Source organism: Dermacentor andersoni, chromosome 11 (genome assembly GCF_023375885.2).
Source record: "Dermacentor andersoni chromosome 11, qqDerAnde1_hic_scaffold, whole genome shotgun sequence".
In the NCBI taxonomy this organism is placed as follows: domain Eukaryota; kingdom Metazoa; phylum Arthropoda; class Arachnida; order Ixodida; family Ixodidae; genus Dermacentor; species Dermacentor andersoni.
The window spans coordinates 83,873,171-83,887,568 of record NC_092824.1 but is presented as its reverse complement, the minus strand read 5'-3'; the positions used below and the strand labels follow the sequence as shown (position 1 = coordinate 83,887,568).

The 14,398-nt window shown below is 47.4% G+C and overlaps 1 protein-coding gene across 3 annotated transcripts in view; it reads left to right on the top strand.

Annotated features, from left to right (window-relative positions):
* LOC126518306 (uncharacterized) overlaps nucleotides 1-13,103 on the top strand; it is a 181,897-nt gene extending 168,794 nt beyond the window's left edge. For all 3 annotated transcript variants that reach the window (XR_008609620.2, XR_008609621.2, XM_055064303.2), the window contains one exon: nucleotides 12,704-13,103. Coding sequence is in view for 1 of the 3 variants with exons in the window: in XM_055064303.2 (XP_054920278.2) it covers nucleotides 12,704-12,865 (162 nt within the window). In the remaining 2 variants the exon portion in view is untranslated. The remainder of the gene's footprint in view (nucleotides 1-12,703) is intronic.
* The last annotated feature ends 1,295 nt before the right edge of the window (nucleotides 13,104-14,398 follow it).

Genomic DNA, 14,398 nt, shown 5'->3' with positions numbered 1-14,398 from the left:
AATCTCTCACGTGCGCCGGTCGTGTATTCAGAGGTTCCGGTAAACAAGCTTGATACCAAGAAAGCAGTGCTTTAGTTGTTCTACTGCTACGAAAGAATACCTTAAATTAGTTCGTGTCAGTGAAAATTCTATAACGCAAGCCGCGAATAACCATATATTTGTCGGATAACTAATCTTTTTTTCAGCCTAGCTTTAAGAATGGCACTGTTTGTGAGTGCACCATAATTACTAATGGTGCGAAGCGCTAATTCGTGCCCGTTTTAAGAAGATCGAGAACAGAAGTGGTCGTGTATTTGAAATAAGCAACTTGTTATTGTAGAAAGAGAAGGCATGAAGTGATTAACAGTAGTAGAACAAGGAATGCCACTGAAGCCAACGTTTCGACAAGGGGGCGTATACACAGGCATGGCTTGTACATGTGTAGCTGCTGATGAGTTGGCAACATACGTTTTGCTAATCATATGAAAGGCCGCAGTGAGTTAGCGCCGATAATATTAGAAAAAATAGAACGAAGACGAGGAGATGAAGTATCAAACCCAGCCCAGTAAAGCAGAAAAGCAAGTTTCGGAAGTAAAATTTTGGACGTAAATTGGGACGCACAGTTTTCTTAACGTTGTTCAGATAGTTACACAATTACTAATGACTTTTTTTTGCGGAGTGCACAAATTTTCTTCAAATTTTGTTTAGAACCTCCTGATCTTACGTTGACATTTCCACCTTCTGTTTTCAACTAGAATTACAATGCGTAACACACGAAGTCCAAAGCACATCTCTCCATGGCACACAGCCGTGTATACCTTCATGAACATGCTCTTCTTTTCATGCCCACAGACGGTTCTTAATTGCACATCGAGATTCCCTGCCACTAACCATTCAATTCGGTCAAGCAGGCACCTACCCTTTTTGTTCTTCTAAACGAACCATGACACGCGCCACTATGTTACCAAACAGCCTTCCCGGACTGTCACCAAAACGGCGCTGCGGCAAGCTCTCCCGATCCAGTTTCGGCGCTTCTTTCCCAAAGTACCCCAACTTCCCTTCACGTCGCGGTCTCGAGAGGGCCGGTTGCGAAAGGCTGCGTCCTCCTTCGGGATCTCGACAGTCTCTTCACTGCTTTTCGAATCCCTTCGTTCCTTTCCTACCTCTGGTTTCGTTCACGCGTTTTTTTCCCGTGCCATCCCCATTCGCATCTTACTACTGCCGCCCGTGTAACGACAAAGGCAGCGAAGGACTCTCCTTCTTTCGCAGAAAGAGGCCAGCCATGGGCTCTTGCCGTCGCGCCGACCCATTGCAGTTGCTACGGCGCGGCCCGCTGCTTCCCTACTCCCTAACTTGTCGCTCCCATTCCCACCTACCATCTCTCGTTTGCCACCCAGTTCGGCGCGAGGATATATAGACGTACGTTCGTGGAGATAGTCGTATACATATATACGTATACTATATAGTCCCCCACTCCGCAGATATATAGACACACGCTCGCAAACGCCGGAGAGACACGTGGGCTTCCTACCTGCCTAACGGAGTACGCGAGGTGGAAAAACCGATCCCTTCTTCCCGTTCGTTTGCGCGCGGCAACGTACGGAGACGGGGAGGAAAGGAAGCCCCGCATCGAAAGGGAAACCGGGGCGATCCCATCATCCGCGGGCATGCGAACGCCCGGTGTCCCGTCGGCCGTCGTCATATCTCTCTCCTTTTGTTTCCCTCTTTTGTTGTCCAATTTTTAGGCTCCTCTTTGTTTGTCCCGTGGCAGCGTTCCGCTTCCCTCTACACCTGGCACCACATATCTTCTTCGCCGGCGCACTCCCACGCACGCGGACCCTCACCCACTGTTCGCACAAACGCACGGCACCGGTAGATCAAGCGGCGCAGGGCAACAGAAGCAGTGCAGAGCGGCGATCAATGGAAACAGCTCATTCTTCAACCTCAGCACTATCTCCCGGGCGTCGAGCGTTTCCCCGCACAACGCGGCTAAAGGCAAAAGACAAAGGGTGAAAGAAAAATGCAACGGACGGCGTAGTTGAGGGAGAGGGTGGGCAGCGAAGACAATAGCGAAGACAGCAGCGGCGGGCGTGAGAAACGCGAGAATGCACGCAGGCGGCAAAGAAAGAAAAAAAGGTAAACAGAAAGTGAAACAAAGCAAGCCGAGGACAAATGGGGAAAAGAACCCGTGTAGAAGTGAGGAAAAGACAGGTTGTGGGGCTGGTCAAATAAAATATGGAGGACGATGATGCCTGGAGGGCCAGAGGCGAAGGGGAAGAGCGTCGTGAGGGGAAGATAGAGACTGCTTTATAGAGAGCGCGGTAATGGAGAGCAGGATCGTCGTGGGGAAAGAAATAGCGATGAGGGAAGAAAAGGACGACCGCTTCGCGATGCAGGTGGAGAACCGAGCTGCCATAGAAGGCGCGAAGGCGACCCGAGATGCTGCTGCCGGCTATGCGCCGAAGCAGAAAGAAAACGGGACGGAGGGGAAAACGCGAAGGCGCATTTGCGAATGTGGGGAAAGGAGAAAACGAAACAAAGAAAATCACGCGAGGTGCGATGAAGTCGTGGGAAAGCCGCCGGCATAAAGACGAGTGAAATGGTTTGTACGATACGAATGCAGCCGAAAGAAAAATGGTGCCCAGACACCGAGTGACACGCGGTGAAGAGAGTATTGCTCCGGCATCTGTGAGAGATTTCCTGCGGCTCCAGTCGTGCGTGAATATGTGCTTTGTCTATGAGGCGGTGAAAGGGTGGGGGGAGGGACGTGCATGGATTGTGGTGGGTAGAGGAGGGGCTGTTAACCTTGTGGATTTGCTATCAGGACCCTCAGAAAAATGAAAGTGCATTTCATAAGTATACTGCAACAGAATGGATAACTGGGCTAGTTGGTTTACTTGCATCTTGAAGCTGTAAATGCGCACGAAGACGAAAAACGAAGAGAGTGGACAGGACGAAGCGCTTACTCACAACTGAAAAATTCTATTAAAATGAAACCAATGAAGCAAACCAAAAGACGGCGAAGCAAAGTAAATAATTATTTTTATACGATATTCCGCGGTTTTCGCTCTTGAGAATGCGCATACTACGTAGCTCCACCCCGCTTCACCACTTCATAGACAAAGCATATATTCAGTGAGCTTAAGAATGTAATAAAACGATAAGTATAAAACCAAGCAAAAGCACAAAACTATCAATCAGTCTAGATAAGCTCGGCCTGATTGATTAGGTATAACGTCCCAATGCAGTACAGGGGCTGCGGAACACAGGGGCTGAGTGCTGGATTAATTTTGGCAAGATAATTTAACTCAACTTGAACTTTTGCAAAATAATCAGTTTTGTTCAAGGCATTTATGATTAACTGGTACGTACACACTCACTAAGCGAGATGTTGAAGAGTGACATATTTCAAATTTTCCGAATTTTCGCACATAAAAAAGAAAACGACAGATTTATAGTTTTGGTGTGCGAGCACACCGCGACGTCAGATACATATGAGCAGTTTGTGTGAACTTCAATAAATAAATAAATAAATAAATAAATAAATAAATAAATGTTTGATAGCTAAAAGGACCGCGATTAGGTGGATTCACGATTTCTAATGGGCAATGTCTTGCCTGTTTCCGTACTTTCTCGTTTTAGGCGAGAACCGCGGCGGTGGTTCAGCGGGCATGGCGTTCTGCTGCTGAGCAGGATGTGGCAGGTTCGATTCCCAGTTTCGGTGGGCGAATTTCGAAGGCGGCGAAATGCAAAAACACCCGCGTATACGTTTCGTTACCCAGGCAGCAACAATCGTTCAGGAGCGCTACAGTATGGCGTCACTGGATGCCCGCGGGCTTTACGTTGGGATGTGAATTCTAACAAACTGATCGTTTCCTTTTATTTTTGTGCCCCATGAACAACGTGAAAGGAACGTCGAGAACGTCGAAGTCGAGAATGCGAAAGCGTAGGTGACTTGTCAGCCCTCGTTGAGGTCACTACTCAAACTGCTCGGGCCTGCAGTCCAGGAGTGATTGTGTCACTCTATAATTCTTTTGCCGCGATGGCATCGATATCAGCTCTCAAGTTGTCCAGCGGGCGCAGATCGTGTTTTATCAACTTTTCCACGGTGGTGTGAAGGTCCTCTCAAAGTCTCCCTAAACAGGCTCTTACATTTCTGAACACATTTTAAGCTGACGCGCGCATCGTATACAGAATGCCGTGACGATCGCCTATTGCGAACATTGCAGCGCCACCTGCCACTGGAACGAAACAAATTAGGAGGAAAAAAAAAAGGAATCTGCGTGCTTTTCTAAGGGCTTGTCCAGTCCCTTCTCCAAGTCGTGACACAAAGTGTCATGCACGTGATGTCAGCATGTTAAACGCTGTCAGTGGGTCCGTTTACGAGCCGCGTCAGTTCCGACCCGTCTGCTAGAACCCCTTCGCCATGGAGTCGCACGCCCGCTCTTCCTCGTCGTCAAAGCTTGCCTGTCGTACGCAGACAACCAATTTGAACTCGTGTAAAACGCGTTCTGGGATTCACTTGCGGCGGCAACAGCGCGTAACTGGCGTTGCCGACAGGCGCGGAGATAGGATAAGCTGAAGTTGACGACGTTTTCAAACCAAGAAGACAGCGCCAACGTGCATCCCAGAGAAGTAAACTCGGCGAGAGAGTAGACTACGCTAGGAGAGGGTAGCCAGGGCGACAGAGTAAATGTGTACGCTCGCCTTCGAATTCGAACTTGCTGTGATTTAGGGGCCCTTCGAGGTGGCCTTTCAGTTTCACGTCACACAAACGTCTCCCCATGAGTGTAAAAAAAAAAAAAACGCGCTTCACAGGACGAATCGCAGACGATCGAGCGTGATAATAAGTATTATTGATGCTCATCCCTGCAGAGCATATAGCTTATTATAGAGTGCACAGCCTAGTGGGAAACTGCGCACGTGTTTTTAAAGAAAATAACTAGGCGGACGCTTAAGCTTTGCCTTGAGGAGCGGAGCACGATAGTATTCAAAGATTCCTGACTGTCGGTCCCGCTTCCCGGCAACTGCAGCTTATGTAACCGTAACGTTCACCGGGAAACGCTGGTGGCGAACGCTATGCGCGAAAGTGAGCTTCCTGGTAGAAACGCGGCCTCTTGCGCGGACCGATCCTCGAGGTGGTGCACAGCCGCGCCACAAAAATTTACACCATTTTTAGGTTTCTGTTATTGCTTCGCACTTTTTATATTTAAGCCTGAGAAGATTTAACGCGAAAGGCATGCGGTGTCGGTGTTTTGTTAAATGACATTTGTTCGTGGGCTGTCACCCTCAAACTTCCGAGGAATAACTTCTTCAAGAATGTGAGACAAGGCATGAGCAACTTTAGTGAGAGAATGGTGTCGCATTATAGCCCGCGCATGCCGCATGTCACACATCGAGGCGTGGCACGTACATATACCGAAACATATATACCGAAATTTTCGCTCACGCCACAACTCCGCCGACACCGACACCGGTTTTTCAGCGACACGGGACCCTTAAAGCCGTCGCGTTAAAGTGCCTTGCCCGCGCGCCGCAACCCGGCCCTTCCTAGGAGGTGAGTCAGCGACGACGGTTCCTCCTTGCCGACGCGAACCGCGCTAACTAAATGGCTCCAGTCGAAAGAAACGGTTACGACCGGCCGCTCGAAGACTCGCCTGGCGCTAGTAAGGCAGCTGTGGCGCGTGGACTCTCTCCGGGCTGGAACCGTAACGGCCGTACGCCTTCACCCCTCTTTCCGGCCCGCCTCCACCGAGTCTCCGTACTTTACGTTCGGCCTCTTCTACTCCAGCCCCGAGCGGCGGTGTTTCAATATTTAATTTGCGCCTCCGCCGCCGAGGAGTGCGATGGGGGCGCCCCCTCGCTGACGGTGGCGCCCAAGCACCGCTGCTTGCGCTTTGAGGAGGCGACTGTGCCACGGGTTGGTGGCGCAGTTGGAATTTGTCCGCCTTAAAGGAAAATTCTAGCACTAGCGTTTTGCCGCGAAGCTTTCTTTGCCTGTACGTCCCTCCGTGCGCGTAAACCAGTCGACTATACAACAGTGACATAGAAGCTACTCGTATGTCACATACATATACATTGTTTAAAGCCCTTCTGGAAAAAAAAGGCATGAAGGGCTGCGCAAATAGAACCTCAGTGAAAACAGTCGTTATGGCCACCAGTGGCTCTCCATCGGTGCTTCACCTTGGCGATCTGGCAGCACATACGATGACACGCGAAAACAACCGGTCAACGCCAGGCTCAGCGGACTTAGTAATCCAGACTTGGCGGTACAGTCGTACTGCAATCGCAGAAGGGACCTCATTTCTAAACAAGAGCTCAGGGCAGGCGGTTGCCGACACGGCGCAACGATATAGATCCGTCTGCAGCAACACAAATATGTAACAATAGTAGGAATCTTAAAATCGATGGTTTGGCTACGTCTCGGATGGAGGGAGAGTATATTCATGTCAAAATAAAGAAATACGCGCCGTCCGAGAAGCTTTCGGTTTCCATGCGTCAGCTTTGTTAATGGAAACCGGGCTTAGTGAACAAGTTTCGTATGGAAACCGAAATGTGTAATGTTCATTGGTGACACTTTGCTGGTCGGGGTCTATCTTTTTATTTTGACAATAGCATTCCTACTTCATCACATCATCCATGCCGTTTTCGCGCGCTCGAAGATTAAGTAATTCCACACCTCCACAGAAACCGGCCATCAAATATGCAAGCGGCAACGACTACAGGGACGTGCGAATAGTTATTTTTGAAACGGAGTCAAATACAAATTGAATAGTGCCATGAGCCGAATCGAGTAGCATATTATATACTTCTCAAATAGTTTTCGATTGATAAACAGCTGTTATCACCAGTAACATAAAACAATGTCAACGTCATAGTATATTGAGAACGTTAGCAAGCTCCTGTCAGTATATTTCAAATTATGGGGCTTTTTTTTTCTAAAATTGCACGTAAGGCATTGTGAACACGTGAGCAGTTTGTTCGCATACTCAGAACTGTTCGGCTAGGGTGAATGACGACGCTTTAACCGAGGAAGTCTTCAATCCCTTAACGACGTATAGCGTTCTCCACCGCGTACCTTCTCGTTTCTTTATGTACACACTACGAACGGCAGAATCCAATTTATCGCAGGTTTGCTCCAATTTAACGTTCGATCACCCTCGGATGACGATTCAAAATATTCTTAAACCAGTCGAAAGATATTCGTGCTCACGAAAGACTATTCGATTCAAACATCGAACCGGATCTGTTCACATTGGAATCGTCATTCCAAAGTTTCGAATTTGCGCTTTCCTCTATCGGCGTAACGACCCCCAACCCGCCGTGGTTGTTCAGTGGCTATGGTGTTGGACTGCTAAGCACGAGGTCGTGGGATCGAATCCCGGCGACGGCGGCCGCATTTCGATGGGAGCGAAATGCTAAAATACCCGTATGCTTGGATTTAGGTGCACGTTAAAGAACCTCAGGTGGTCAAAATTTTGGAGTCCTACACTACGGCGTGCCTCATAATGAGAAAGTGGGTTTGGCACGTAAAACCTCATAATTTAGAAAAAAAAAACGACTCCACGTGCACGCACGCAGGTCTTACACCTGCTCGAGGCTGTGGCATCGATTGTCTGCGCCCCTATAACCGCCTGCATCGAAGCCTTAGAGACAGATCGCCGGCGCCAGAACTTTGCGGAACGTCAAGCGTATACACGGCGCGAAGCACTCCCGGCTATCCCCTCGTAAGCAGCAGGAGACGGCGAACAGCCCCCGGGCCTCGAATGCAAACGGCGTCGCCAGGAAAACGGGATCAGCTTCTACGAGGAGGCGAGAAAACAACTTCGGGGGAAGGAGAACAGACCGGGTGGTGGGAAAGAAGGGCCCGCCGCGCCAGGGCGTTTCCCCGCTTGTGCTCGTCTCGAGGAAGAAGTAAAAAAAAAAGGGGGGGGGGGGGGAGGTGCTTTGCCGGCGAACGGCAGAAAATGCGCTCTAAGTCGTTGATTCGCCCTCTTTATATTGCTTTCGCTTTCTAAGCTCTATCTCCGCACTGCTTTTTTTTTTTTTTTTTTTTTGACCATTCCTCGTTTTTTTTAACGCCTGCTTTCTCCGGGCGGTTTTCTTGTCTCTCTCTGTTCTTTCTTAAATGTCCGGGAAAAACAAAAGCTTCCGCTCGGGTTGCTCGGGGCGATGGCAATCCAATGAGGCTCGCGAGGTGTCGTGCCTCTTCATGGCTCTTCCTTGCACAAAGTTTACTCGCCGCTCGAGTTCGGTTTCTTATTTCTTTTGTTTTTTCGTTTCTTCTCCTTTTTGAACCACGCTGTGTCCCTTATACTTCCCCGCACTTTCTATTTATTTTTTTTCCCTCGTCTATACAAGATATCTTGAATAATGAACGTCCGGGTGCGCCTCCCTGGCTCAAAGTATAGTGAGGTGTGGTGTGAGGACTGCATCAAGCGTGTGTGTTCTTTTTTCTTGCAATGTGAAGTGTGTGCGAGCTGCCCGTCATTGCGAATGGAATGATTTAGCTGTTGTTAGTAATCTAAGGCATCTGTTCGCGGAGTGGTCGACATACAGCGCGCGTGTGTGAAGTGGTGGCGTTCAGAAGATACGGAACAACGTTGTAGACGCCGTCTGCAGTTATTAAAGCTACTAACTCAGTACTTCACCATTTTGAGTTGTTTGCATGCCTGTGAGGTAGGCTTTCACAGTGCTTCGCCAAGGAGTTTTTCTGCTCGTGATTGAATTTTTTTCTGCATGTTATTCGCCTAATTTTATCTTTAAATCCCTACAGCGAAGGGCAGCTAATCGGAACTATCCCTTATTCCTTTCTATGTCGGGAACCCATGTGTGCTTCATATAGCTTATATACGCATTCACTGCATATATGCAGCCATAACCTGCAGGCAGGCAGGCTGTGGCTCTCTCTAAACTTTCAGTACTCCGAATATTTACAGATTCAAGTAGCATTCCTCACGCTGGGCCTTGCAGCGGTGGAAGTACCACACGAGCGCATTCACAAGTTACGATGACGATTGTAGCCATTCGTGCAAGAGTTTCGAAGCTTTTGGTGAACGCTGCACAGGTGCTTGCTGTCTTGAGCTCTCTAGCGGTATGTTGTCCCGCAACAGAGTCCGCATGTTCCCTCAGATAATGCGCTTCGAAATTCAGCACCTGGTACATCGACAAATTCCAATTCACATGCAGGCCTGAGTGGCACACCTAAAATCTAGCGGCTATTCTAAGATTACGTCATGTTTGCTGTCCTGCACGTGGTACATGTATATTTAGGTAGGTGCGACGCGGAAAGTATGTTAGACTGGCTTGTATAGGCGTCAAAGCCCAGTGCTCGCGAAAAATAATTCAGTGTATCTACGCAGCTCTCCACAGCTACATGTAATAGAAAGCTAACAGCTACGAGTAACGCTTACATTAACGCCTAATCTCGTAAAAACAGATTTACAACCGCTTCGTGTACCACAGCGTGACGTGGTAAGTGTGACAGCCGCCCTCGAGGTCTTTGACTTTAGTAAAGAAGGTGATGCGCTATGAAGAAAGAAAGCCTGCTTTTCGCGTGGCTTTCTCGTCAGTAGCGAGTTGTAAGGTGCACGGAGACTTAAAGCATTACACAGCGCACCGACACGCCTTCAATCAATAGCGCACAGACACGCTTCACGGGCATCTTCGAGAGCCCGTGGCTTCCGTCTATGTGAATTTTATTGTGGTTCTGTCGTTGTGTTGCATTACACCCTTAAGCGAGCCCCAGATATCCCGAAAACTTGTGCTCTTGAGAGGAGGAGCGAAGCGGGGTGGTTTGCCAGGCGCGGACAGCAATGAGGCGAGATTGGTGCCCGAGAGCGGAAAAGAGAACTGTTCGCTGAATAAGCCAAGTGGTAATAACACCAATCACCGGTACTGTGTTTACCTTGCTGTCGCCTGGTAAGTTATGTGGAAGGTTAAAGTCATATCGAATAAATGCAAGATGCTGCACCCGTGATAGGGAGCATTTAATGCTCCATGCACCCGTGATAGGGAGCTTTAATATGCGTCTTACAAGACGCATATTAAAGTGTGCTTGTCACATTCTGGTCCTTCAGAGCACGAGTGAATGAAATGACGAGCTTCTACAGTTGTGTTACCTGGTGAATTTAGACTGAAAACATCGCGTTCATTATCAACCGAGTTCATAACTTCAATTTCGCCGGTATGTTATGAAATAGTTAGGGGACGGCGCACACATTATTTTTCAGTGCTGGCTATTACAGGTTGCCCCGGCTATCCATGTGCTCATTCGTCCATAATTCATACGCTGAACCGAATCGACTGTCACAACTTTCTTAAAGAGTTATTGTGTGCACTAAATAGTGGCACATTTAGAAAGGCTAGTTCGAGGTGGCTGTGCATAAATCGCAACTATCTTGTCGATTTCATTATTCTCGCTGTTATGTTATTGTTTTACATTTATTGTCTTATTTGAGACTTTCCTTTGAATTAACCTTTCAAATTGTTATATTCTGTCTATCCCCTTACCGAACAAAAACACACACGACCGCACTTATAACCTGTTCTTGTCTGGCCGCGTACCAGGCTCACTGAATAAGCTTTGAGGCTTGCTTCTCCGCAGTAGGTATGTTTGTGAGGAGAAGCACCCCTTCAGCAATTTTGTACGTTTATAATTCCGATTCTAAGTTGAAATCATTCGCACGCGCGTATATGACTGCACTGGCAGAAATTCGATGAGGCGACAAGACTCGCACATCGGTAGAAGCTAACAACCAAACTGCATCAGCCTGGACCTCACCCTTAGAGAGTGGAACATCTGAACCTGACACCGAACTGATCGCAACACAAAAACGCCGGGCACTTCGATCCAAGTGATAAAAGGACCTCATGTAGTGCCCTCACGACTCGTCCTATTTGAAACTACAGCGCGAAATTACACAATGCGAAAAGTAAGGCAGTCCATCCTGCTTTCCTTCTCGCATTGAGTAATTTCGCGCTGCAGTTACATTGCATCACGGCCAGCATACGGTTCTTCTCGACGAAATCGTGGCTCCAGCCATGCAGAGCTCTCATGGTGATAGGTGCTTTCGGCAACAGCGCAGTTATACGACTTATGTGGGGCGGTGCCAGTTGATAAACGGGGCTATCATGACATTTTCTTTTTCTCAGCAACTGCCATGGGATCTTGTTCTCAGCGAGCAGAATTGCTTTTTCTTCATATATCTGACACACCCCCCCCCCCCTTCTCCCCACTTTTTATTCAGGTTCCCTTTAACTTTATGATTTACCGCACAAGAAGAACGGTGACAAAGAAAAAAAAGTTCGGTGGACACGAGTGCTGTTGTGCGGCAAAGCTTATTTAGGACAAACTGGCCGTTGTATTAATGTTCGCATGACGGAACATTTCAGTTCGCTTAACGGTACACTCAGTCATTGTCACTCGTGGGACTGCTTACCAGATTTCCCAGATTTCGCTGACACTTTTGTTCTTATGCCGCACACAAATAAGCCGCATCCGTGAACTTAGGGAAGCTTTCTTTACGGAACAACAGGCACTGTCTTCCGTGAGCCAGCCGTCTATCGCTCTGACAGGAGTTTGCTTGTCCAGATAATGCCTAACTGTACCTGGGTGAGCGCTGATTTTGTCAGCCTAATTTTATTTTATCTTACATTGCATATTAGGTGTTCGTGTCATCCTTACTCTTTCGTTGCCCGCATCTTCGCACTGCAAATCATAAAGAGGTAGCTTTAGCTCGGGGGTTGATATCTAAAAACATGGGAAAAGAGAAATCGTTTTTCTCGGCAGTCATTGCAGCAAATTCAATGAGGTATGCTGCATTTAAAAGAGGACGTTGAAATCTACCGATTCTTTGTGGCGAATTTCCGATTTAGGACGACAATTTTTCTGTAAAACTTGTTGAAAATCGCAAATTCTCAGAAAACGAAACTATCAAGTTTACAACTCTGTAACTCATCAATGAAAAACAATATCACAATTACGTAAATTGCATCTAATAACACATCTAAAGCGGGCAAAATTGATGTATTATACATGACTTTTAAGTAGACCACTAATGTATTGGTGGGACGTATGGAAAACCCTTGTAAACAATGTAACGAATTCAGATGAGATATGAATAGATATATAAAGTTTGTCCTCTTCGGATGCTTTAACAGATGCAGTTTACAGAACAGCGCGATCTATTCTAGGTGCAGAGCTACACACTTGTAAAGATCTTGGTTCTACTTTTCTAACCTTACAAATGTTTGAAGATTTCTTTTAAAATATTGAGGCTCTACATCAATACTCCGCTTTCAACAGTCTCTAGAAGTTACCTTTGTCTCTCAAATGCAACAAATTTCACTAGGACCGGTCGAGGGGTTACCTCAGAACAGCGCTTCTGCGTTTGACATTTATTTGAATAGGCGGCATCGGAGTTGAACGCAAGCTAAAGCTTCCTCTTGATCGGTGCAAACTCCCCCAGTACTGCGATCTCACCCTGCTAACGAATGACTACTTGCCGTTGGACAATTCGTATAATCCTTGGCTATGGCGCAAATGACGCGAATCGATGTGACGAGACGACAATCTTTCCTAGCTGACCGTATTTTCACACCGGTTCGCATTTTTTACAACGTAGAAGACTTCCCTTTCCCCTCGGTACCCTCGCCATTTGTTTCACGCCGATTACGGTTCCTACTCATAAGCGTTATTTTTTTATCCCGTTTCTCTGTGCAGGTTCCTGAACGGACACACTCGCCCTGTGATGTTGTCCGCAAGAACCAAGGAAATCATGAAAGCCGACTGCCCTGCCGTCGACTCTCAGCCCATGGGCGACTCTTCGGGGAGGACCCTGGCTCGATCTCGCCGGACAAGCGGTTTTCACGGCGCCTCTGGTGACCCAGGACTGCCAGCAGCTCGCGTCCGTTGGAAAGTTCAAGGACTTAAGCTCTCAAGACATTGCGTGCTCGCGTTCGCCCAAGCGTGTTGCAAATCGTGTGGTATAAACAACAGTTAACTAGCGGATATCGCCACGAAGGCTACAGATCGTAACCACAAAGGAAGGACAACGTTCGCCTTCAAGACGGCACGCCGGTTCGACGCGTTAATAAAACATCGTTCATGCTTTTCATTTCTACTCGCAAAAGTGTCAGTCGTCGTACTTCACACATACGCGGCACTGGATAAAACAGTAAAACCATGAAGCAGTGCATTTGAACGCTTTCAGTAACAAAACTAGTCCAGCAGTAAAGTGATATATATATATATATATATATATATATATATATATATATATATATATATATATATATATATATATATATGCGAAATGACAAACGTGTTTAGCTTGTTTTGTCCTGCTTCCAACAAAGCATTTTTTCATCGAAATGAGAGCAAGCAGAGGACATTGTCACCCTACTGTGACAAAGCCTCTTTTAACTTCGCGTGAAAGCGAAAGTTAACGTCAGAAGATAGCAGGGCTTTGCAAAAAGCGAGAGAGCGTGGAAAATGGATTAATAGTGCGTAACGCATCGTATTGTGGAAGTTCGAAAAACATGGTGCACGCACAACCAGTCGCAATAGCTTCCAGGCCAGAAGGCTATGTGCAGAGTCCCATGAACGCAACGAAGTCCCGTGATCGCTATGTACGCTCGATAGCGCCGGCCTGGCTTGTGGAATGCATGGGACAACGGAGCTCTAGACATATCTGTACTCTCAGAGCAGCCAAGTGTTTGCGACTGCAACTCCACCTCACGGCTTCTTATCCGGCCTGGCCATGAGCAAATTTGCCCGGGAGACGTTCGTAATAGCTATGGTAGCTTACTTGCGGACTTCAATATGCTACCATATCACTGAAAGAAAGACGTCCGGCGACGCTAAGCAGTCATTGTGAATCCCAAATACTTCCATCTTCTGGTAAGTTAAACAGACTTAAGCGGACTACTTCAGACTAGTGTACAGACACAATATTTGTAAAGAACATTGAAATAGGCCTATTCGGACGGCATAGATGGATTTGGAGTGCTGTCTTTGTGTATTGCATTTCGCATGCTCAAGGAACATAGTGAATTCTAGGGTCACTTTCTCCTGAGGATCCCCTGGAAATCTGAAGAGCGTAACTTCAACGCATTGTCTAATGTGAAGGATGTATTTATTGCGACGCCTAATGCAGACATGTAATAAACTCTGCGAGTGCTATATAAGGACTTCAGACGCAATTAGTATTTCTTTTAACATAGAAAAGTCTGCCTACTAAGATAGATGACCTTATCCATGTCCTAGTAGACGTGTTTCAGTACCATGGTCAGGAAGGTAGACGCGTGATTTCCTCCCGCGGATGCCTTAAAGGCTCCTCACCAGGTATTGGTACTGCAAGCAGACAAGCGTCATGTGTGGACCACGCGCTGCCGATCCTGTCTACAGAGAGAGAGA